This window comes from Pseudopipra pipra, chromosome 21, assembly GCF_036250125.1.
Source record: "Pseudopipra pipra isolate bDixPip1 chromosome 21, bDixPip1.hap1, whole genome shotgun sequence".
NCBI lineage: Eukaryota > Metazoa > Chordata > Aves > Passeriformes > Pipridae > Pseudopipra > Pseudopipra pipra.
The window spans coordinates 10,622,875-10,647,150 of record NC_087569.1 but is presented as its reverse complement, the minus strand read 5'-3'; the positions used below and the strand labels follow the sequence as shown (position 1 = coordinate 10,647,150).

Here is a 24,276-nt window from a genome sequence, read left to right as displayed (position 1 = left end):
AATTATTGTTGTTTTTAATTAGAAGTAATGCTGTAGTTTGGATGTACAGCACAATGGGGTATAAATGCAGTTCAGCACAGATACGAAAGATGATTTTTCTAATTATAAACCTATTTAGAAGGTGGGTACACTAGAAATGATGAAATGCCAAGCTGCAGATGAGGTGAGCAGGCTGGAATACGCATGCACCCACGCACCCACACTGTCAGAGGAGAGAGAGTGCTCTGGAAAACAGTTATAGATGCATAATTAGTTTAATCTGAAATTAATGCTAATTTCAGCAATTTGTGATGCAGATTCACTATTAGTACTCCAGTCCACTTCCACCACATTGGGAAATTGAGGATGCAAAGTCTTGATGAATTCCTCACCGGAGTGTGCTTGAGCTGAGCTCAGGCACAGGTTTCCAGGGTGCTCTTAGAGCCCTGTGTGCTGGTTTGCTTTAACCCTGTGTCACTGCCTCCTGCTTTGGGATTTCACATGGATTTTGGGATTTTACATGGTGTTTACTTTGCGACAAGACACGCTCTGTGCTAGCTGGGTGTCAGCACTCATCCTTTCCAGCCTCCTGAGCAGGAGCTCTGAATTAAAACTGGGCAGGGGGGACACAGCAAAAAAAGGCTGCATAAGGAATGGTTGGGAAATGACATTTAAAACCATTACCCTGAAGTCAAATATGTAACTTCTTTGTTAAAAATAGGCAGGACCTTGACTCATCTAGATGGAGTAGGGGGTGCTTGTTGCTTCAGATTTTGAAATTCTGGGAATTGTGCAAAATATTTAATGAGCCTAAAATCCCCTTTGTGCATTGTTGATAGTAGTGATGGTAAGACAGTTTCAGTGGGGAAAGAAAAACCACAGGAAGACGAAGAGCAGCATTGGTGTGTGAGGGATGTTCATGGACTCGGAGCTGGAGGCTCTGAAAAACCCCATTCCTTTGTTTCACCAGAGTTTGTGAGGTTTAACTCGTGGGTATTGATGTGTTCGAGTGGGATAGGACTTTTGTTCCCAGAGACTGCATCTTCAGCCTGTTGTTTAGAGGAGATTTACCTGATACACCCCAAACTGATCTAATTACAACCTTAACCTTGTGAAAATGGCATAAACTCGGCAGACCTGCCTGGCTAAAGCATGGAAGGTTTTTTCCTGCTCCTGCACCACCTGAAGTGTTTGCTCAGTTTCAGAACACAAAGGCGATTATATTTTTCAAAGCCAAGCCAATAAATGGAGTGTAACCTTGAATGCCTCCTCGCAGGAGCAGTCACATGTGTTTTGATTAACTCCACACTAACGCCGTACACAAACAGCAATTCTGCTGCGCTCACAATTAACGGGCCTCGGGTCTGCCTCTCCTGGCCATTCCTTCTGCAGCCAGAGAGGGACACCTTCAGTGCACAAACCTCCAAACCCATCCCGAGCCCACGGTCTGCAGAGCCCTGCAGGAGCCACTGATGGATACAGGGCACTGCAGAGGAAAGCCCAGGGCATGGAGCTGGAAGTGTTGTGGTTTTGGAGTGACCCAGACCTCTTGGAGTCATTCATAAATCATGGATTTGTGATTGATTCTCACAAATCACTCCTGTTACCCAAACCCTGCTGTTCCATCCCTGGAAGGGGCAGAGGGAGCTGCTGGCAGAGGGTCTGAACCCACCAATGCTACAGTGACTCCCTCACTGTTTGGGGGGTGTGTGTGTATGTCCCTATTGTGAGTAATCTCCAGAAAGCAGATTCTGAATTTACTCACAGGAAAAGATAAAGATCCTCAGTGACTTTCACTGGAGGAACTTCAGACTGGGGATTTCGTTTGGGGCTTTTTGTTACAATAATAAGAAAATAATGATAATGAGTGTTTTTCTTCAATATATACATAAATGCTTTTATAGAATTGTAGGGTTTTTTTGCTAAATATATGCTGATTTATTTTCTGAGCCAAATGAGTGTTTTGATTTAAAAAAGCCTTTAATTTTAGAGAGCAGCTAAAGTTACCAGTGCCTGTGATCATTGGTGCCTCTGACTCTTTGTCATCTGTAATGTTTACACCAGGGGTACCTCATTAAATGTACTTTAACCCTTTGTTTGTCCTCCTGAAAACAAACACAGATCTGTGGTGGAGAGAATTATCATGTTGGGTAGTGAGACCATCACTGGCTTTATTGGAGCCCTGTTTCCTGCAGAGCGTACTTGGTGAGGAACAAGCTGCCCTCACAGCCATTGGCAAGGGGAGATTTGGGGCCTTTCTGGTTAACGTGGGTTTTCTCAGCACATCGTGTTTGGCCAGTGTTTGGCAGCCTTTGGCTGTGAGGCTCAGGCTGGCAGGGTGTGCTCCCAGTGCCCAGGCTGTGTGCAGTGCCCTGCCCTGGGGAGCCTTGGGCCAGCAGGACCCGGGCTCGGTGCTTTCCCTCGGTGCCTCTCCTCGTGTGGTGTCTGCTGGGCTGCTGAGGGAGGATGTGCAGAGCAGGGGGGGCTTTGTCTCCAGCTGGTCCGAGTCCCACAGTTATCCAAAGGCTGGAAACTGGGGAGGCTGTACCAGCACAGACACGTGTGGAGAGCAGCTCCCCTGGCACGAGTGTCAGCAGCACGGCAGCTCCTCCCTGCTGGGGTCCCACAAGGACCCGAGCTGGGCACGGGGGGCTGCCATGGCTCTGTGGTGAGGGCTGGTCACCCCCTCCCCTCTGCTGGGCACGTCCATCCCTGGGCAGGGCAGAGCTGTGTCCAGACCTGCCGTGTCTCCCGGGATCCCGAGCTGGGTGAGAGGGAGCTGAGCCCAGGGCGGGTCTGGGGGCACCTGGGTGCCTGTGGCACAGGTGGGAGGCAGGCAGGGAAGGCAGGGAATCCTGCTGCTCAGGCACGTCGGGATCAGAGGAATCGCTCAGGCTACACGTTTTCTGTTCTGGTGCTGGGGGGAACGTGGTAACAAAGCAATTGAACTGTCTCTTCAGGGAAACGTAGATTGTAAAAGCAGACTTAATTTTGTGCTTCACTTTGGTACCAAAGAGCTGATTTCTGAAACCATTTCCCAGCTCGCAACACATCTCTAGGCATTAAAATGTTGTGAATTTGCTTGTCATTACCAATATTTTCTTTGACTGAAGCTATTGAAACAAAGTGGTCTTTTTTTTTTTTTTCTTTAACCTTCAATCTTGCTTCTAAAAGCAGTAGCTCTCGTTTTCTTTCTTTCTCGGTCAAATATAAAAATGATGATAATTTCAAATACTGCTTTAGAATAATTGCTTTCCTCCCTCTTTTGTATGACAACAGAAGCTTGGCCTGATCTTAAATCAGATGCTGGCAGGCAGAGGGCTCTTGACAGCCCTGCAAAATCCTTTAGTTACAAGTCGGCTTTCGCCAATTCTTTATTTGTAAATGACAATTTTCTACAGAAAAATATATGCTTGGGCTTCAATTTCGGAGCCCTAGATTGCAGCCAGGAAAAAATAATTGAATTTTTACACAGGTTTTTTTTTCTCTTTCTTTTTCTTCCTAACTTGAAAAAGAGGGGAAAAAAAATAAAGTGGACTTCTGTAAGGCTGATGGAAGGGAATATCTGGTTAATGAGAGTCATGCAGCATTTTTCCCTTCAGTCTCAGGAAGTTGGCTGCTTCACCCAGTTTCCAGAGCAAACAAATTTAAGCATTTCAATGCATGAATTTTATATTGGCGCGTTCGGTTTCCTGAGTTAACGTGCAGTGTTGACTCAGACACCTTTGTATGGTGGGTTGGCTGCTGCTGGGCTGTCTCCAGCTCCAAGGCCATGGTCTGATCCAAGCTGGGGTGTTTCCCCTCTGCCCAAGTGTGCCAGGATGATGGGGGCCCTTGGGAGCATTGCCCTGGATCTGCCCTGACTTCGGGGGGCCCACAAGGGTCAGGGGGTTTGGGATCAGCCCACCAAAGACACCAGCTTCCCCTGCCATCGTTGGGGTTTGTGTCCATGGGCTGATCCTGCCCAGCTTGGAGGGCTGCAGGTTGTGGCTGATGGATTGTGGGATGGTGGGATTGTGGGATTCTCTGTAGGGAATCCAGCACCATCCCTGTGCCCTGTGTGGACTAGGATCGGGTGCACGTGGGTCAGCAGAAGAGCTGGGTGCTCTGCTGGGGTCTGGGGAGCACAGGTGGATTTCTGCAGGAGCTGATCCAGCCCTGATGGGTGGTGACACCGTGAGCTGGAGTGTGGGTTGTGGTAGCTGGAGGATTCTGCATTGGCAGCTCTGGCTGCCTTTCATCATTTGATTATTTTTAAAGTAACTGTGCAAGTTCCTTTTAAACTGACCCATGGAAACTTAATAACACATCCCTTCGATTTGATGTAATTGCCTTTTGTCTGCCAAAGAGAATTCACCCTGTCTGTAGGAAGAGGAGGGGGAAAGGTGCGTTGCTTTTGAGACAGTAGCTATGAAGATATGATACTTGGACTCCTTTTTCACTTATATTTGCATTGAGAAACACAATAAAAATCATTTATTAAAAAAAAATATCCGGGGGCTAGAGTTGTTATTGAGAGCCTTTACTCAGCCATCTCTCAAATAAAAACAAAACAAGACAAAGAGAAAGAAGTATCTAATCAAATCGAATCGAAATTGCTTTTGTAAAGAAATATTCTCATTATCTGGGTTAGGGATGGGATCTGAAGAATATTTCTTTTTTCCACATATTGTTTGAAATAATCTGGTTAAACCGTGTGCTTGTCTTATAATTTCTTACAGATGGTCACAAGAACAAAGAAAATATTTGTAGGTGGATTATCGGCTAATACGGTAGTGGAAGACGTGAAGCAATACTTCGAACAGTTTGGCAAGGTAAGTTCTGCCCAAGTGAGCACTACACAGTTCTTTCTTTCCTTTCTTTTTAAAGTGTGTTTCGAAAAAGTGCAGTCAGGGCTGGGCTCAGAGGAGGGCCCCAGTTTTTGCCTTTCCGTGTCATTTCTCGAAGCCTCTGGAATTCCTCCACTGTTCACTGTGTGTGTCTGTGCACAGCTTTGCCAGCACTGTTTACTTCCAGTGAAGTTAAAAAGGCATCATTGAGAGGTGGATCTGTGTCTGTTCAGGAAGAATTTGACCCTCAGCTGAATGATTATACAGCTGTCTTCTCCATAAAATCAGCCTTCTGTTTACCTTGATTACAGTGGCAAAAGGGGCAGATAGATGTATGGGAGAGCTCATTAAGTTGTGAAAATGCCTGAAGGAACCACGTGAAAAGCAAAGAGTGATGTGGAAGTCACTGGAATATCCACTTAATTTCTTAGTGGAAAATCCTTATGCGAGATCCTGTGCAAATGCAAGTAGAATCCTGACATCATTAAAAAAAACCCCAAACCAACCAAAAACCCAAACAAGTTTATGCACAGAAGGAGCCCTGAACCTTGCCAGAATAGTTTTTGGTGTGATGTAACAAGTCAAACCCCACAGTCCAGGCTGGGGCTGGAGCTTAGTGCCCCTGATTTCCATGGAGTTCCCTGGGTACCCAAGGCTTTTGGACACTTGTTCAGGAGTCTGATGGGTGAAGAGCTTGCAGAGCTGCCTGCTCTGAGAGCAGTGGGTGGTGCCACCTTCCATGGGGACTCGTGCCAGCCCTGCTGTCCATGGGGCTCCATGGACTCCAGCTCCATGGGTTCCAGCTGAGCAGCTCGGTTCCTGTCCTCTGGAGTGCAGCCATCGATGGTTTAGATGCGAGATTGCGTGAGGACCCAGCGGGGTATCCCAGAGCAAAGCAGCTCCCATTCCTTGTAGTTAGTTTATGTTTCTTTTATCTGCCCTGAAAAGCCTGAGCCAGGCAGGATTTTGTCGAGGGCTGAGGAGGCGAGTTTATAAATGGTTCCTGTGCTGGATTGATAGTTGTTTTGCAAACCAGTCATTTTATTTTCAATAATAATCTTCGATTCCGGCAGGATGTTTACAGCCTGCTGAGCCTTTTATTAAAGGATTACATGAGCTTTTGGATGTTTCTTCTGTAGTTACTTCTAATTGCAGAACTCCACTAACCTGTATTTTTGAAGTTAATAATAGTTTCAATATAAGCGCTTTGCATATTGTCTGGATGTTGTCTTAATATAGTCTTTTTAATTTCACCATCTGGTAGTTTCATGCTTGCAATTTTACAGTCCCTGAGAATGCAGACAGCCAGGCTGTGTCTCAGGAGTGACTGGGGATTCGGGACGCTTCGGTTCTGCTTTCGTGCTCTGCCTTCCTTGAGACAGCTTAGCAGAGGTTTGCCTCTCCAGAGGCAATACTTTGGGAAAATCAAATATTTTTTTTCAGGTGTGTCTTAATTTGCAGGCTAAAAAAATTAAGGAGCTGAAAATTGCATGAGTTGGGATCAAGGCAGGGACCCATTCCAGTGACAGCACAGCTAGGATGTCCTGCTGAGGCTGTGTGGCCCAGGCAGTAGAGCTCAGCTCCTGCAGGGCTTGGTCCCTGTTATTCCAGGTGACCTTTTCCAGGTGCATCCCTGTTTGACACTTCCCTGTTGCAGCTTGTGAAGAGTTTGGTGCAGCTGGTGGTGTTGGGAGCAGAGGTGCTGGGCTGTGTCACCCTCCCTGGACCTTGGGGTGGGCGTTGGGGTTCTCCCCACGGCGCTGTGCTCTTTGGCAGCTGGGGCAGTCTGGTTTCGGGGTGTTTTGAGGTGATCCTCCCCGAGGCTCAGGTTGTCAGGAGATGCTGGTTAATGACCCTTGGAAATGGGAACTTGTGCTCCAACTCAGTTAGAAGACTCGTTAATGTGCTGTGGATGGTGGGATGCTGCATTCAGATACAGTGACCCAGGACTGGCCCTGTGGGACCTTCAGGAGCCCTGTCCTTCTCCATCCCGCTCCTCTGCTGCTCCGTGACTCCCTTGCTCAGCTCTCCAGCCCTTTGGGCAGGGCCTGTGCCCTGCTCAGAGCTCCAGTCAGGCCATTGCCATGCAAACAGTGATCCCCATCGATAGGTGAGCTCTGCCTTTGCTCAGAGCTTTCTTGAAATAAAGCAAATTGCATGACATGATTAACGTGCAAGGGGCCGCCCGGGTTTGATAAGAGCATCTCAGGTGAGTTGCTCTTTGAAATGCTGAGCTTATTTATCGGCCTGGAAAAAATTGCTTACTGTGATTCCTGAAATCCTGTTTGTACTTGCTGTGGAGAGGAGCTTGGCAGCCAAGGGAGGCTGTTTTGGTAACTGGAGGTAGCTCTCTCCAAACACACAATGTGAGCAGAGCAGCCCCCAGCTCTGGGGCCAGGCGGGCTCACTCGTGTAACTGGAGTTGGCAGGGAAGGGATAAAGTGTTGAATTTGAAACTGCAGCTTTTTGAAAAGTCAATGCCAGAGCCTTTGTCTCCAAGAAAAAGAAAAGCTTTAGTGAACACTCTTCCTGACTTCAGTGAAAGTGCCGGACGTTACAGCACCAAAGTACGTGGTAACAATAATGCTGAGACTTGGACAGTGAGATTTCTCATAGTGATTATTTTTCTTTCTGTAAAGCCCAGGATTTGTAGGATCCTTTTGGGAAGGTTGGCATTCCTAGCTGCTGTAATCTGTGGAGGAAAACAGGGAAAAATTACCTGAGTGAAGCCAAAAGGCTTCACAGAGTGAGCACAGAGCAGTGTAGTGAACAGCTTTGTGATTGCTTAGAGCTGGTGAGGCTGAACTTGTGCACCTGCAGTTGCTGGGGGGCTCCCCAGAGAGGCTTAGTGGGGTCTTTGTGCCAGGAAGGGGGTCAGGGTGCTGCAGAAGGGAAGACTTGTCCTTCCAGTGGTTTCAGGGAGCAGGATCCACAGAGGACACAAGGAGGCTAAGCCATTATGTTTACAATCAGAAGAAAAACAAGCCATTGTGTTAATCCCTGATCCTGACAGTCTAATGCAGTTGTTTGTGGGATCCTCTGCTGTTTCAGTCAGAGATGTTTAAAACATTCTTACAAGCAAAATAAATTCACTGGCCATGTTGACCTGTCTAGGCTCTGTAGCATCACCCTTGTGCTGGGTGGGAAAAGCTGCTGAGACCAGGCTTTGAAAGAATTTAAATGAGAAGTGTTAGAGGTGAGGAGATCCAAGGGGAAACTCTGCAGGGCTCGCATTCCTCCCCTGAGGGGCCACAGTGCTGCCCTGAGCCATCAGCAGGACTGGGGCTGCGGGGCTGCCTGGTTTGTGGCTTTCTGGGAGTGTAAGCAGTGTGGAGCTCTGAGTTTGGGACACGTTGGAGCATTTAAGACTTCAGGTATCATTTAAAAAAAGAAAGCACCACAGCCTCCTCAAGCCTTACCCAGAGGCCTGTGACCAGCAGGAGAAAGCCCTGAGCGCTAATGAGCTGCACTTCTCAGGACCTCGTGTTCTGTACCTTCCGAGCTGCAGGCACTGATGAGGAGGGTTTGGAGGGTTCGTTTTCCCAGGTGCTGCTCCCTTCACAGAGCTCCTGTGAAAGCAGCACAGTCCTTCGTTTGCTACTTGCAATTATACTTCACATGGCGAACTGTGTAATTAGTTTGGAAGACTTATGCCTAGTCATTGGTTTATCCTAATCGGCTTTGGCTTTTCCCAACAACAAAGTGAGCTTATTTTCCTAAGCTGAAACAACTCTGCTCCCTTTGTTCCTCTCTTTTATTGTCTCATTCCTTTCATTCTGTTTTACTGCCAAAGTTTTGTTTCATTAGGCCTACAAGTCATTTCCAATCCAGTGGGCTGCTACAATAAGGCCTTTATAACTCAGCTGCCCTGGTTCCCATGTCCCTTCTGGTCCAGAGCCAGGACTTGCTGTTTGACATGGGATTTTAACCCTTTGGCTGCCCTAGCTGCTGGTCCCCCCTCGGTGGGGCTGAGCCAGGCTGGAGATGGGGCTGGCAGGGCCCCCTGATGAGCTCATGGATCCTAATGATTGCGTGAGGCCGTTAATTGACACGTTAATGTGCTCGGGCTCCAGGTAACGCTTTTGGGCCCAATTATTGAAACAGAATTCTGATTAAAAATCTTCTTACTGTAATGAGTCACTGTGGGAACAGCCTTTGGAATGAAAAGGCCACTGTGTCCTTCCAGCGTGGTGGGAACAGTTCTGGTAAAGGTACATTTCAGTTGTCCCGAGCTCTTGGATCAGCCCATGTACGACTGTTCTTGTAGAAAAATCGTGTTTTCTTGTGTGGGAGAGAACACATTTAAATTTATCCTTTTTTGAACCAGAATGGTGATTTTTGAAGGAGATGTGTGAAATAGTTTTGTGGACAAACAATGCTTTTACAAATTGTTATTTCAGACTGCTGGAAGAGCAGTTGGTGGCCCCAGATGTTTTACTGCTTCTAAAACTCTCGGCTTGGGATCATTAGGCTTTTCATTTTTCCTTTCACAGGAATCCTAAAGTGACTTTTGGGGAAGGGGGCTGTGGCACTTGTTTTTTATTTTAAATTTCCAGATGAAGTTGAACCAGCAATATGCATTAAATTTATTTTCTGTCCTGGCTTGCCACAAGGTCCCTCAGACTGATCGTAGGCATGTTCCAACTCCACTTGGAATATGTTGTTTCCTCAAGAATAGCTTTTAAGATTTGGAAATTTTGAGACAAGACAGGATTTCTGAATTACCTCTCTGGATCTGAAACATTTTGTACAGTCACTTGTTATTTCCTGTGAGATGCAGAACAGACCAGTGGAATAATAAAAACTGGATTCTGAGGTTGGTTTTTTTCAGTGAAACTGTTGAGCTTTTGAAAACGTGTAATTTTCTCGTCTCTTCCTCCTGTGGCCTGACTTAGTGACTAGAGGCAGTTAAGCAAGTGAGAGGAGGTACCTTCTCACACCTGTCCTGGCTCCAGGCACACCTCCACAGATCGGTGGTGCTGCCTCACAAAGGAACTAAAGCTGGAAGCAGCGGGGCTGGGAACAGCAAAACGTGAGAATGAGAATTTTCTGCATTGGTTGTGCCGTGCCCTGCGTTGTAACACAGACCTCAGTGCAAATAATGACCAGTTCAGCCTTTGATGGAAATAATCTCTGTAATAAAGTCCCTCTGCTCTCTCTGTGTAAGTGTGTTGAGAGGGAAGGAGGTGGGATCCAGAGTGAGGATTTCAGCCCCATCGGGTGGTTTGCAGGAATCGCTTCCTACGTGCTGTCCTCGCTGACAGCTGTGAAAATACAAACCAGGGAAACAGGAGAGAAAACTCCTCCTCGTTTGGCTGGGCTGTCTGGGTGTGAACGAGTTAATGTGCTGCTGTGGTATTAAGCACTCCAGTGGTTTACTTTTCCCGGAGACCTCGAGTATGGCCTCTGAAGATGTTATTACAATGGAGTTGTTAGCATGAGAAAAGGTGGCTTTCTCTCCGTGGGTTCATTTTGGGGGGATTTGGAAGTCTGTGTGGAGCTGGGGCTAAGGCCAGAGTCAGGAGGTGCAAGGAATTCTGCCTGTATGAAAGTGAAAGCTTAGTTAATTTAGCCTTGGCAGAGAGCTTGAATTGTATTGTCAGCCCAGTTGGACATTGATATGTAGATTTAACGGTCAATAGGAGACATGGATGGGCTGTCCTTAGAGTACTTGCTTTGCAGGAAAGTCATTTTTTGGTTTGACAGGTTGTTAGTTTTTCACATTTTTCAGCACTGTACTTCCCAATTCAACACTTGGGAATTGGTTATGTTTCATGAAATGAAGGGACAAATTTGGACTCTGATTTACATTCTAGCCTGTAATAGCCGGAGTTCCCAAAACATTTGCAATGTGTGGTAAGGCAGAGAACGTGATGGCATTTTTTAGCTGCTGCTGCCCTCCCTGTTCCCTTCCAGAGCGATTCCAAGCTCTAGGCCTGGTGTGGAAAAGCTTGGAGCTCATCCTGTCCTTTTTTCTGTTACCTGGGTGCACCTTGGCAGAAGTCACTTAATTTGAGTCACCTCCTTAAAACAGAACGAGCAGTGGACAAACATTTCGTTGTTTGCAGCTCCTGATAAGTTTGGGACAACAAAAACCAGAGTTTTTTGGGGGCTATTCTGTTACAGGAGCAGGGACCAGAATTCCCCCTTCTTCATGCCTCTGCCCTGTGCTTGTGCTTTTCTGCATTTCCTCATTTCCATGTTATATCCGTGATATGCCAAAGGATAATGAATGTTCCTTTAAATTCTAGCTTTGGCATGAGACAAGGGATCTGGGATATAGGGGTCCCTCATGGCCTAAAGCACTTTTTATTACTTCTTCTCCTTCCCACGCATACTTTTTCTTTCTCTCTTTTTTTTTTTTTTTGAACAAACTGAGAAACTCGATCGTTGCTTAAAAAGCAACCACTGTTTTCATCCTGCCAGTGAGAAGCTTGTACACAGGAAGTCAGTTTTTAGGTGGTCTGTAATAAGCCACACGCTTTGTGGAAGTGGTTTTGTTATAAATTAGATGTTGGTTTCTACCTGGGTTTTATGAAAAGAGGAAATGTTAAGACAGGATTTGTGGGCACGAAGGCAGTATCAGAGCTCAGCAGAAGTCCGAAATACAGTTTGATTTCCTTTTGTCCTCTGGTTGATGAAATGGTGAGGAAGCCTCAGCACCATGTGAGGTGGGGTGATGGTGGTGGGGAGTCGGCCCATGGGTTAGAACAGAGTTATTTTAAAATACTTCTTAAATCCTTTTATTGATTTTTTTTTTTTTTTGGCCTTTGCTTATGGCCAGTGCCCTACCTTCTGTCTTATGTTCTCCAGTAATAGCAGGGAGCAGTGCTGATCCTGAGCTTGCAGGGTGTGATACACCATTGGCTACTCATGATCGTGCCAAGAGCCTGAGTGAAATCAGGGGCCGTGTTTGGGGAGAGAAAAGTTACCTGAAAGTGTTCATGGTTCCTCCTGCAGCATGTGTGTAAATGGTTTTTGTGTGTCTTTGTGTCAGTTTTAGCACTGAGTCAAACCCATGGAAATGATCTATATCCTTTCTGGGACCCCAAGAAAGCCAAGTGTGTTTTTCAGCCCTGCTTTTACTTTATACAAATGCAACAGGCTATATAAAATCCCTGAAAAATTGAGTTAATCGTGTTTGATAACATCTTTACATTATCCCCGGAGCATTCTTGGGTTCAGCCCCAGTGTGGGTGAGTGGGATTGTAGGCGTAGGACTTGCCTGGAAGGAGATGAGTTGGTTTTGCAGTGCTGTGGTGGCATCTCTGGGCCCGTGGGTCTGGCTGCAAGAGGAGCTCTGCCCCAGCAAAGCTGCATCGAAAGCAGAAGATGGTGGTGTTAAACCACAGCAATAGGAACCAGGTAAAATGCTCTGATGGATATTTTCAATATCTGCTGTGAAATTGCATCAGATTCCACTTTGGCACTTGTCTGGAAGTGCAGCCTCCTGGACGCTCCAGAAGTTATTTATAAGTGTAGGTGCTGCTCCTGCCATCCATCGAGTGATAACCTGCACTCAGAGCACTGCTGGTGTTTGAGGAGCTACAGCTGAGGGGGGCCAGAGCTTGGCCTTGGGAGAACCCGTGTTTTAACATTGGTTCTCTAATGAAAAATCAGCAGCAGTTATTTAAAACTTTGTGTGGTGTAATTGAAAGCTGCACTCTCCTGCTCACAGATTTGGGGAAGGCTCCTGGCTGAAGTGAGCTGGTTAAAACATAATTGATTGGAGAGTCAGCGTTGGATCATTGGCATCATCCTAAACAATGGATACACTGGCAGTGAGTGATGGGATGTGAGACGTGAGGGTGTTTTAAATGCAGCTCTGAGTCTGGGCCATGAAGAAAAGGGCTATTTAAAAGTACCCAGGAGGAAGTTCATAGAAATTGTTCCAAATGTGGAAAAGAGCACACGTTACTGGAAGCAGGTGTAATAATGCTTTTTCCACATGGAAATAAATGGACATATTGGTCAGTCCTGGAGGTGAAATACCTGAGGTTTGTTCACACATGGAATATCGAGGTGAGACCAGTTTAATTAAATTTATGTTTATTCTGCAGAGGTAGAATGTGGAATTCATTTGATGTCCATCATACATGTCTGTCTCTGTCAGGAACACTTAATATTTTATTTTCTTGGGAAAAAAATGCACTTGAGCATATTTGGGTAGAAGTGGAGTGGTAGCCAAGTGTGACTCAGCATCAGACCTATCAATAATCATCAGTCCTGGTGGTACCTGCCAGCCCAGAGGGGTGTGTGTGGTACAGTATATGTATTTATAAATATAACTCCAGAAACGGGGACAAGGGCAAAGTAGCTCAAATGAAGAGCCAATTAAGATAATCTAAGCAGAATGAGGATTAACTGCCTCTTAATCTGAAGGGTACCCAAAATGCATGTGGCCAGTTTAGATCAAACAAGTGTTGCCTGTGGCAAGGACACGCGTGAGGGGTTTGGGATGAGCATGAGTGAACACGGTGTGTCCATCCTGCTGTCCAGGGCACGCTGTGGTTGGAACAGTGACCCGGGTTCCGATGGGTCCTGCTGGCAGTGTGTGTCACAGAATGAACCTCTGTGCTGCAGTGTCATTGCCATGGAAGTGGGAAGGAGGAAGGGTGCTGGATACGTTGTAAAGAAATGATGACTCATGTAAAAGAAGTTCTTATTCTGCTGTCTCTAATTTTCCAGAAAGTTGGGAGCACTCACAAGCGGGTCAGGGAAGAGGCTGCCGTGTGTTTTCTCTTAAAAAATGAGTTGCAGTGCCCACCATGGCCTTTGCTGCTGCTCCCAGCACTGAGGCTGATCTGAATGGACCCAGTGAGGCCCGTGCAGGTGGTGGGGAAAGGGGGTCACATTTGCACCCGTTTCAGGACTGTGATTTTGAAGCCCAGCGTACATGAGCAGGATTCCACTTGGAGCATCCATTTATTTCAGTGCTGGCCTGACAGGGTGTCGTGGGGGGGTGATGTCTGAAGGTGTGGGGCTGTGGCTGGCCCGGGTGTGTGCTGGGGAGGGGGTTTGGGAGGGTGAACAGCCCCTGCCGTGGCAGCGCCCCGTTGGTGGGGAAATCGCTGTGCGAGCGGGGACTCTCCAGGAGGAGGTGCCTGTGTTGACTCTATTACTCTGATGAGTGGTTTAGCGAGTTCAGATCGGTGCCATGTTAATTGTCAGGACTGGGAGGGTGGGAGCAGATTTCACCGGGGGCAATGGAAGGGATCCAATGAATTTCCACTCCGTTTCACCGCTTGGCAAACCAGCACTTACTGTCACTTTGCATAAATAGGTTTATTTCAGAGGGTCAGCCGTCACCGCTCCCCCCTTCCCCTGCTGGCCCACCCTCCCCTGAAGGAGAGGAGGCCGACGAGCATTTAATTTCCCCAGCAGCAGGTGCTTGTCATCCATCTGAAGAAAGCTGCCAACATCTGGTGCAATTGCCTCGGCAAACGCAGTAACAAGGCGCCTGCAGTTCAAACGCAGAGAGAGCATTGCCTCTTTAATGATAACAAGCTGTTGGCTTCCCCTCTGAGATGAATTCATCTCACAGATGTTTGTCTAGTTTTGGCAATCTTATCACTATAGCTTTGGTGATTATGCTCAACTGGAGACTATTACTATAAAAGAAGTTTGAACTTGTTCCATTTTTGCATTATTTATTTATTTAGCCATTTATTTCCCTGCTTTCTGGATATAATTTGTATCAACAACTGTACTGTTGGTCCCATTACCCAACTGCCCTCACGATTTTTATTGCATCTGCTGAACAGTAGCTCGCTACTTGACTCCCACCGCTGGCAAATGTCTTTCAGCCACGCTGACGTTTTTAACATTCCCCATCAACAGCTTTGTGGTTTGAACCCTCTATTTAACACTACATTTTCTGGGATTACTTGGCGCTCACTCTGTCTGTTCCCCCTAATAACTGCAGTATACTCACTATCCCTGCAAAGTGCGAGGTGCCAGGAATGTTCTGGATATTCCGTTTGGACGGCGGCGCTCCGGTGACCTTGGCAGGGGTTTGTACTGACAACGTACAACCGTCTTCATTGTTGGATCTTAAACGTTTGCAGCCTCTGCATGAGCATACAAAACATGGAGACCTGCAGGCTGAGGGCCTCAGTGCTTGTTTGCTCTTGTTTGCTTTTCTAACATGCCTGTTTTTCTTAAGGAGACATTTTCTTCTGAACGCGTGGAATTTAATTCTGGTAAATAGGATTTATTTTTGGAAACATGCTTGTGAATAGGTGACTCATGCCTGAATGAAGATGTGTCACTGTTGGTGGGGACACCACGTATATAATTTCTTAGGCTATAAATAGTTGTCAGTCCAAGTCCTGGTGACATGGTGATGCTTCGCACTGACTCGTTAGCTGCAGCCTGGCTGCTGAGGAGAGTGTTTAGAGTGTCAGTCTCTCCTGCTGGAGCAACAATTTCTGCTGATGCTCATGGAAAAGACATCAATAGATTTGTGAAATCCTGGGAGTACTTTAATTGGCACAACAGAAATCCGAATTGAGGCACATTTCCATGCCACTCTCATGGGGTGTCCTCGTGTTTCTTCTCTCATTGCAGAGGTGGGAAAACTGAGTTTTGGGGTCCTTGGGTGCTTGTCAAAGGCCAAGGCCATCCCCTGCAGGGTCCTGAAGCTCGGCAAATAGGTTTGCTCATTCACTTCTGTTGCTGAGTAGATTTAAGCTAAATGCTCAGGATTAGAGCTCACTCCCATTTTCAGATCCTGGAAATAGTGGTCCCTTTTTTCCGTTGCTGATGCTGAACTGGTTCCATGTTGTTGATGTTTGCTCAACACCGTTTACCCACCAACACAGCACATATGGTTTAATGGCTGTCTTTTTTTTCTGCTTCTGCTGTAGTTACAGTATTATTAAAAATCCATTAAATTTTGATGTACATCATAAAGTATGTGCTCCTGTGAACGCGAGCATGGGTAATTATTTCTGATGAATAAACCAAAAGGACAAGTATGTAAGAAGTTCATCCTGCAGCTTTCAATTTTCATTATATACATCTCCTGCAGGGGCAATCGTTGTGATGTTGCAGCTGGTTATTTCTGTGGCCTGCCTCTCCCTGGAGATGGATGATGACAGTGCAGACTTGAAGTAGCACAAGTGCCAATGTTTTTGCAGGCATATTTGTAGATAAATGGTTAAGCAGGGGAGGTAACTCTCAGCAAGGCAGAGGGTGTGAAAAGACTGCAACACAGCAGTGACTTTCTCTGTGTTGGTTCATTGTGTATGGGCTTTGTGGAATCTCAGGAAGTAACCCCATTATTTCTCATTAAAGTAACCCAGAAACGTAGCAATGAGCAAGGTGTCATTGCTGAAACACCACCAGGAAGCCAGGCAAGCTCTTCTTGGTGTCCAGGGCCTGAAGGAGGCAAGGGAATCATGAAAAATAGTGCGTCACAGTGTCCATGAAGTTCCTGCAGTATATATGGCCCATAGGGGCCTCACCTAGTTTCCTGTATATGATACATATATAGTGGTTGCAGCATCTCATTAACTTCCCCATAACACCGAATACACTTCCCTTGAACACCCCCTTCAGGCTTCTTGGGTTTTGCCAAGCATTTCCTAATAAGCAGGAACTCTGGTATTTATCATGCTTGCCTTCTGTCCCCACCAGGCTGAAGAAGTGGTTGGCCTCTCTCCTGCCCCTTAAATTCCCTATTCCTGAGTGCTCTGGGCGAGCACAGCTCCGGCAGCAGCCAGTCCTCTGCCTGAGGGGGCTTCCCTCAGTTTTCCCTGCTCTGGTTTTAAGAGTCGCCCCTGGTATTTCTTGTGTTTAAGAGCATCGTCTGCACCCAGAGTTTAGTCTTGGTACAGCACATGAACTCTTGCAGGGACCTTGGTCGTAGCAGCAACACACAGCCCTCAGCTATCCCAAATAAGAAAGGCAGATTATCCCCCCGAGTCCTAGAGATCTTACCAAATCCTTTGTAGCTGCTGTGGTTTCTTTGCACTTGGGTATTAGTGCTGAAACTTCTGAGGACTTGATGGATTCTGTGTGGTGATTTGGTTGCTTTTTGCCCCGGAGAGGCTCTTTCAGGGGTTTACACTGCTGCCTGTGCGAGGTTTAGCTGAGTTCAGCCCAGCTGGTGCCTGGTGGATGATGCTGTGAGCTGGTGGAGCCGTCAGATGAGCCCAGGGATAAAGAGCAGGATGGAGTTATGCTTGTGCAGGGACCACGGTTTAGGAGTTGAGCTCTGCGGACGTGGCACCAATTTGCTGTGTTATTTTGGTCTTATTCAGGTCTCTGTCCAAAATCTGGGACTAATAGTGTGGCTTCCCTCTTGCTGCCGTGGCCGCGGGCGGTTCCGGGGGGGAGCGAGCGTGTCTGTGAGCAGCACCTTGCCCTGACCTTGGTCAAAGTCACGGTGCTGCCGCGATACCAAATGATGACAAATAAATTCACCTTCACTCCGTTTAGTCTGGCTGGCTTTGTTCCTTCATCCCTGATCCTCCCTGCAAAGGGCTTTGTTTACTTTCCCTGAAATGGAAGAGGCCCTGGTACATAGTCCTCTTTCAAAAATAAACCTCTGAAAAGGAAAACAAAAGAGAAGGAACAAAAATCAGACGTTGTCCAATTATACAGAGCAGATCCTGATTTTGAGTTCCAGGCTGCTCGAGCCAGAGGTTTGTTTAAGCGTAACACAAATTCTACCATTTTTGGATGGTTTGAGACTCTCCTCCTCTCTCTCCTATACTTTCAGAAAACAGTCGAAAAAGGGAACTGCAGTTCCAGGAAATTCTGGAATTAACATCTATTCATTTATTTTTTTAAAATTTTTTTTGTTGCCTCCCCACCATCTTCTTCAGTCAGATTTATGCTCCAGAGTTCCCAAAGTCAGTCAGGTGCACTGGAAAAGCAGTGCTTCATTTGACCTTCTGACTGTATTTTGACTTTAAGAAAGTAAAAGTGCCTGGTAAAGACCAGGTTGCATCAGTTCTGAGCCCAGCAACAGATTCTGGAACTGGATAAAGAAAAGGAGTGAGAAAGAGAGAACCCCCTGCCAGCTGCCAGAGGGTTCGTAGTGGCTCCCCCACATGCTGTGCCCGTACCCCTGCCAGCTCCCCATCCTGCACTTCAGGTGTGCTGCTGAGTTCATCGAGCTTATGTTGTATTTATTTACTCTCTGGCCACTTGAAATGTCTTATTCCTGTTCGGAGCTCGGAGAGCCCGGCTGTCAGAATGGAAGTGAGCTCTCAGTGGTGGGTGATGTGGAAGTGAGCTGTGCTGGCTGGCGATGGAATCTGGATTAATTTACTTGATGGACTCCTCAGGCTGTGCTGACTCCAGAGGAGCCCATCGTGTCAAAAGAGAGGAGCTGCAGAGATTAAATACCCAGCGATGGCAAAAGCGAGTGAATCGACACGAACGCCTCCCGCCTTCCTGCTCTGCCTCCCCGGGGGTGACCTTGGCTGTCGGAGCTGCGGGTCCCCAGTGCCAGCCAGGGTGGGTGTGCAGGGATGAGTGTGCCACTGCTGCCCCCCTCACTGAGAGCTGCCTGTCCTGGGGCTGGGGCCGTAGCTGTGGGAGCAGCTTTTTGGGGCGAGGGGCAGGGGCTCGAGTGTTTCCTTTGGTGAGGAGTTCTGCTGCTGCCTGTAGGTTGAGTAAGGCTGTGTCTTGGATCCGTACTAGTAAAGCAGGAATGAGCAATTAGAGTCCCAGGTGAAGGAAAGATGGCCTCTCCTTTGCTGCTGTTTGATGTTTCAGAGCACATCATGTGGTGCATATGGTGAGTCAGGGAGGCTGGTGTTGCCCTGCGAGGATTCCCAGGAGCAGCGGCCGTAACATTCCCTGTAACCATTTCCTGTGCTGGGATGGAGCTCAGGAGTGTGCATGTGAGTCTGCTGACTAACTAGGTCTTACGTGGGAGTGCTGGGATGGCTCGAGTCTGTTTGGGTGGCTGCAGGCTCTTCTCTGACCCCACAGCTGCTGGCAGCTGGCCAAGGCCAGGCACGAGGCTTCGTGGCTGGGGTTAGTTGGCAAATGAACCTCTTGGGTGCCATTGGCTTAAATACCTGGTGGCATCAGCAGATGCATCTCTAGCAGTTTGTGATCATGTTTTTGAAGTAAAGAAGCCCAAATATTAGCTGTTTCCCACCCCTAAAAGGGATGAAGAGGATAAATGAAAACCTCTGTAATGCCAGAACTGCACTTCGTTCGTCAATAATTAGGATCCAGGTTCCTAGTGGGAAGTAAGCTTTGTGCTTGGTTGACTCGTAGGTCATGTTTTCCATTTCTTTTCTGTTTAAGTGGAGAGGTTTATGTGCTATTCCTTGACCTGAAAATTTGCTCTGTAAAAGGTACAGAAGGTGCAGGCTGAGATAATGCATCTTTTGGGACTGCAGGCTTGCTCCTGCTCTCTGTTTACATGATGTAAATCAAACTGGAGTGGAGTTGTGTGAGCAGGGTGGGGCAGCTCGTGCAGCCCTGTCATGGGGGCAATGCTGGGTAAAAACCCAGTGCAAGTGTGCTTGTGCCACAGCCTGTGGGCATCAGGGAAGGGCTCTAAAAATAAAAGAATTAGAGGTAACTGATGACTTCAGCCAGATTATTTGTGGATGTGAGCTGGCAGAACTCCTGGAGATGAGAGGAGCTGTGCTGGTTTGCACACACAGGGTGTGAGTGAACGTGGTCCAGGCGTCAGCTGGGCTGGTCTGCACGAGCTGCGAGTTGGACACTTGGTTTTGAACAGTGTGGGCTGGGAAAAGCATCTTCAGGGAGAAATTCTTTACTGTGAGGGTGGTGAGACAGTGGCACTGGTTGCCCAGAGCTGTGTCCAAGGCCAGGTTGGATGGGGCTTGGAGCAGCCTGCTCTAGTGGAAGATGTCCCTGCTCATGGCAGGGGATGGAATGAGATAAGCTCTAAGGTTCCTTCCAGCCCAAACCATTCCGTGATTCTGTCCCCAGTGAGTGAAGGCTCTGCCTGTGCTCTTCTGCATCCTGTTCTCCTCTGACTCCTGTGGCCTCCACAAGCAGGGGTTGGAGTGTCAGTGTTGGCGTGTGGAGCCTCTGGGTGTGGGTGCCAGTTTGCTTTACAGCCTGGGCAGGAATCCCTTCACTTGCCCAGAGTGCTGCTGAAATATTGATGCAGAACAAATCAGCTGGTTTAAACCGAACATCAGCAGTGGGGTGTGATGTTCACCGTGGTTTGTACAGGGAAATGTGCCTCTGCTGCGACCGGATCCTCCTGGCAGAGTGCCCTGTGCCAGGTGGGCAGGAGGATCTGGAGTAGCCTGGTCCTCTTAAGTGGTGAAAGTTTTGGTTTTTAACCCTTCCCCGGGCTCCTGGGAGCTGAGGTGAAATGAGAAAAGGAGCGTCGCTGTTTTCCGTCATCTGTGACTGATTGGGAGGGTATTTGGAAAAAGTGAACTGCTCTTGAGACTTCTTCAGACAGGCTGTTTAAAGCAGTTATTTTTCCCAGGTGGTAAATCTGGGAGACTTCCTCGGCAGCCTGGTAGTAATAATAATACTTACATGGCACTTTACATTTTCCAAGTGCTGTCCAAGTAGCTGATCTGTCTTTTGCAGCAATGTGAGTTAAACTTTAAGCACATTGGCCTGAATTTGTAGCTGTTTATCAGCCACGTCTGTGGGTGAATTTACTTTTCTGCTGGTTTGCACTGTGTGAGTAAACTCATTTCTCCTGCGTATCTTGACATTAATTCCAGTCTTTCATCTTGGTAGTAGAGATGATCTTTAAGCAGAGCGGAGAAGAAGGATGGTTTTCTGCCTATTGCACTACCAAAAAGATGAGCACAGCTTTGGAGCAGTTTTCCCTGTGGAGTGACCTCCTTAACGCCCTGGATGTCACTGTGCTGTGCCCGGGCTGCCCGTCCCTGCCTGGCTCAGGGTGGCCATTGCATCCCTTATGTAATCTCTCCAGGGCTTCCTTTAGAGCTGTTTCCAAGGAGCGTTGGGTGCAGGCAGAGGGAACAGATTTGCACACCTGCCTGCAATAAAGGGGTTTGTTCTTATTCTCCTTCACCTTTTATGACTGTCCCAGGGACAGTCTGCACCACATGGAGTTGTTGATAAGCCGAGTGTGTGATGCTGGTGGGTGAAATGCTCCACACCCAGCCCTGCTTCCCCTTCTTGGTGTCACCTGTGCTCCTGGCCTCTGGCAGGCGGGAGCCTGGAATGTGGGGCCGGAGCAGAGCCAGGGACTGTGCAGGAGGTGCAGTGTGGAGGCACAGGGGCTGGGCGGTGGCTCGTGGGAGAGCGGAGGAAGGAAAATATCCGTAGTGAGAAGGGCCAGGGAGAGAGCCAAGTTCCTCGAAAGAGGACCTTGCAAGGAACGTGCAGATGACATGAAAAAGTAATTAAAAGGAAAGCCCTAATGGGACGTTAGGGGGAGATGCAGCTGGAACTTGAATAAGCAAATGTAAAGAGGGAATTAAGTTTGTAAGCTTTCCTCTAAGGAACTGCTGGGGAAAACACAGCAGCGGCTTCTGCTGATGTAAATCAGCATCGAGCCCGTTGCTGAAGAGCTCCAGCCTGTGAGTGTGGCTCATCTGATATTTGCTAGTCCTACACCTGGAAAACACATGGGGAAAGAGGCTGTGGTGTTTTGCAGAGGTGATGTGAAGGACACTTGATTCCAAAGCAAAGGATATTGACTACAAAAACAAAGGGAAACTGTTGGTAATGTAGTTTGCCTGGGGCAAATTGGTAGTTTGCAATAAGTAATATTAATTTAAGTGTATAATGCTTTAAATTATCTGGATAATTTAATCTGTGTGATTTTAAAGAAATTATTTGTACGGTCTGATCTTGAATAAAAATAAAATAAACCAAATGAAACAAAACCCCTCAATTAATATTAGCACTTTCACTCTGGAGAGTAATATACAGCAGAGAGGTTTATTTTTAGCTGTGAAGAATTTGCATGTGTGTTTCCAGATGTATTCTTAGACTTGGTGCTACTTAAAATTCAGCTACGTAGATCCCAATTTTCTTTTCCATAGCATTTTGTCTCTGCCACCGTGGATATAATTTTTTTTCTTTTCTACTTTTTTCTCTTTCTTTTTCCCAGCAGAGGTGGTGGAGGGGGGTGTGTGATGATTAAGGCAGCCGGTAAGTCTCTTAGCTTCCTCTGAACTTTACTCCCTCTGCGAGGAGTGACCTATTTAGATGAGGCCCTTTGATGCAGTTGGGGAGGTCAGGTGAGGTCAGAGCGCTGGCCGTGCCAGAAATCCCACAGATGCAGGAAGCCAGGAACTTCTGGAGGATGTGGGTTGAACAGGCAGTTGTTTCAGTACGTTCCCTCTCTGCCTGTGCGTTTGTTCTCTCACTAAATTCCTGAAACAGAGGGGGACAGGTCCCTGTGCAGCGCAGGGAGCTGCCGTGATGCCGCTGTGCCCGCGGGTGGGACGGTCCCCTCCAGGCTGGGAAGGGCCGGGTGTGGACACCAGGGAAGGCACAGACCCAAGGCACAGACCCGAGCTGGATTCTCTCTGCTTTCACTTGGTGCTTAGCAGATGCTGATTGCAACCCTGCCTCCCCAGCTCCTCCTCCCCAGCCCCACCGGGGCTCACGTCCTCGCAGCCTTCTGAGCAAGGGCTATGCCGAGGGGGGAAATCCTCCAGCCCCTTTAATTCCTTTGATTGCCATGTGGAAGAAAAGGAAGGAGGAAGAATTCTCCTCTCAGCTTGGTTGTCCCAAAGTAAAATCCCAGCTGAGCAGCTTAAAATAGATGGTCAGCTGGTTGCGAGGGCTGGAACTAGCCTGGAGAGCATGGCATCTGTCTCCCAGGAATGCTGCCTGGTCATCAGGCTGGATAAATTAGGACTAGTACTGGTCTGTGTGTGTGTGAGAGACAGACTGTGCTGGGGATGGGGAGCTGCCCTGGATGTCAGTGAGGGTGGTTACTCCAGTCCTCTGACACGTGCCAGGGAATCGATAACTGGCTGCTCGTGGCCACGGCAGGGCAGAACAGGGTGTGGAGGTGCTGCCGCTGTCCCGCTGCCCAGGGCTGCTCTGGGAACCTCGGACTGCGAAGCCACTTTTAATGGCACATCTAATAACTGATCCAGCTTAAAAAGGGGGCGGGGGGGAAGATTATGCCAATGATATCAGCACAATGACCAAGTCTGTCTTACCTTCTGTGCTTTCCTCCGCGCGCCGCCGCCGCCTCCCTCCCTCCCTCCTCCCGCGGCCGGGCTGGGTCCAATGGCAGTGCTGCTTCTCCTCGGATGCAGCACAAAACAGATTTTTCTAGTGGCTGAATTTAATCACTTAGATGCAGAACACTGATAGACTGAATCAATTTAATTCCTATTGCTCATGACTGGGAGGGGAGGGAGGGGAGGAGGAAGGTCATAACAATTTAGCAAACAACAGCTTGGCTTAAAAACGTAACCAATAGGTTGGTCTTGGATTTTTTGGGGTGGTTTTTTTTGTTGTTGTTGTTTTTTTCTAAACCTGCCCAGACCAAGAAATATGACAACCTTAGGAAGTGGGGAACACTGTGCTGTGCAAGATGGGAGAGGTCATCTGTTGGTGTGTGAGGTCTGAAGTGCTGGCGCTGCCACAGAGCTCTGGGACTGCCTCCTGTCAGGGAGGAATGTTGATGCTCCCCACTCTTTTTTTCCGAGGGAGCTCGGAAGAGGCGTCTTGTTGGACTGTGAGTGTCTGGAACGTTGGGCTGTGAGTGTCTGGAACAGCACGTGGTGTCTGAGCGTTGGGCCTCGCGTGCGTTTGCTTCAGAGCATCTCTGCTGCCGCAGCGGGCACGGAGCTGTGGGGTGCCAGGATGGTGCCAGAGCTCTCTGGGAGACTCCAGCAGGATTCAATTGGAAGTGGAGCAGTCTGTGAGTCTCCTTGCAGTAGAGGGCCCTGGCAGTTACACTGTGTGTACCCCTTCCATACGAAGCCCAAAGGGTGTGTTGGCAGTGCTCTTGTGGTGCCTTTTCCAGGGGAGTTGGCTCTGTGGAGCACAGGCTGTGCAGGTGTCCGTACAGCCCCGTGCCTGGTGCTTCTGGGCACTGTGGCAATTTCAGTGATGCCAGGAGGTTAAGCTCCTGTGAAGAGGTCCCCAGGATTCACCCAGGTGAGCTGTTGACATTGGATTCATCTTTTACAAGCATCCAGCCATCCCAAGAGAAACCCCAGGTGCATCAACCCCGGGCAGCATTTCAGAAGGTTCTTGAACAGTTTCTCCCCCAGCCCTTCCCCGGGCGGGTGCTGCGGGCCGTGGGTGGGACTGTCACTGTCACCCCTTCGGTGGCCGTGGGGAGCTCGGCGGTGCCTTGGCAGGGAGCTGCCTCCCTACCGGGGCCTCCCGAGGTGCCATCCAGCTGGACAGGCAGAGCAGCACAGCCCTCATCCAACTGCTGCCATCGCCCGGGAGCAGCCGCTGTTCTCGGGCGAGACACACAGCAGTGGTGAGGCAATGAAAGCAAACTTGGCCAGCCTGACAGCAAACTTGGTCGCCTGCCACAGCCATT

At 48.1% G+C, this 24,276-nt stretch overlaps 1 protein-coding gene across 20 annotated transcripts in view; it reads left to right on the top strand.

The window, feature by feature from the left end:
• The window catches only part of MSI2 (musashi RNA binding protein 2), a 223,700-nt gene that overhangs the window by 74,076 nt on the left and 125,348 nt on the right, over nucleotides 1–24,276 (top strand). For 19 of the 20 annotated variants that reach the window (XR_010435676.1, XR_010435677.1, XM_064678128.1 and 16 more), the window contains exon 6: nucleotides 4,701–4,793. The exons of the other annotated variant lie outside the window; for it this stretch is intronic. Coding sequence is in view for 17 of the 19 variants with exons in the window: in XM_064678128.1 (XP_064534198.1) it covers nucleotides 4,701–4,793 (93 nt within the window). In the remaining 2 variants the exon portion in view is untranslated. The remainder of the gene's footprint in view (nucleotides 1–4,700; nucleotides 4,794–24,276) is intronic. 20 annotated transcript variants of the gene reach the window in all.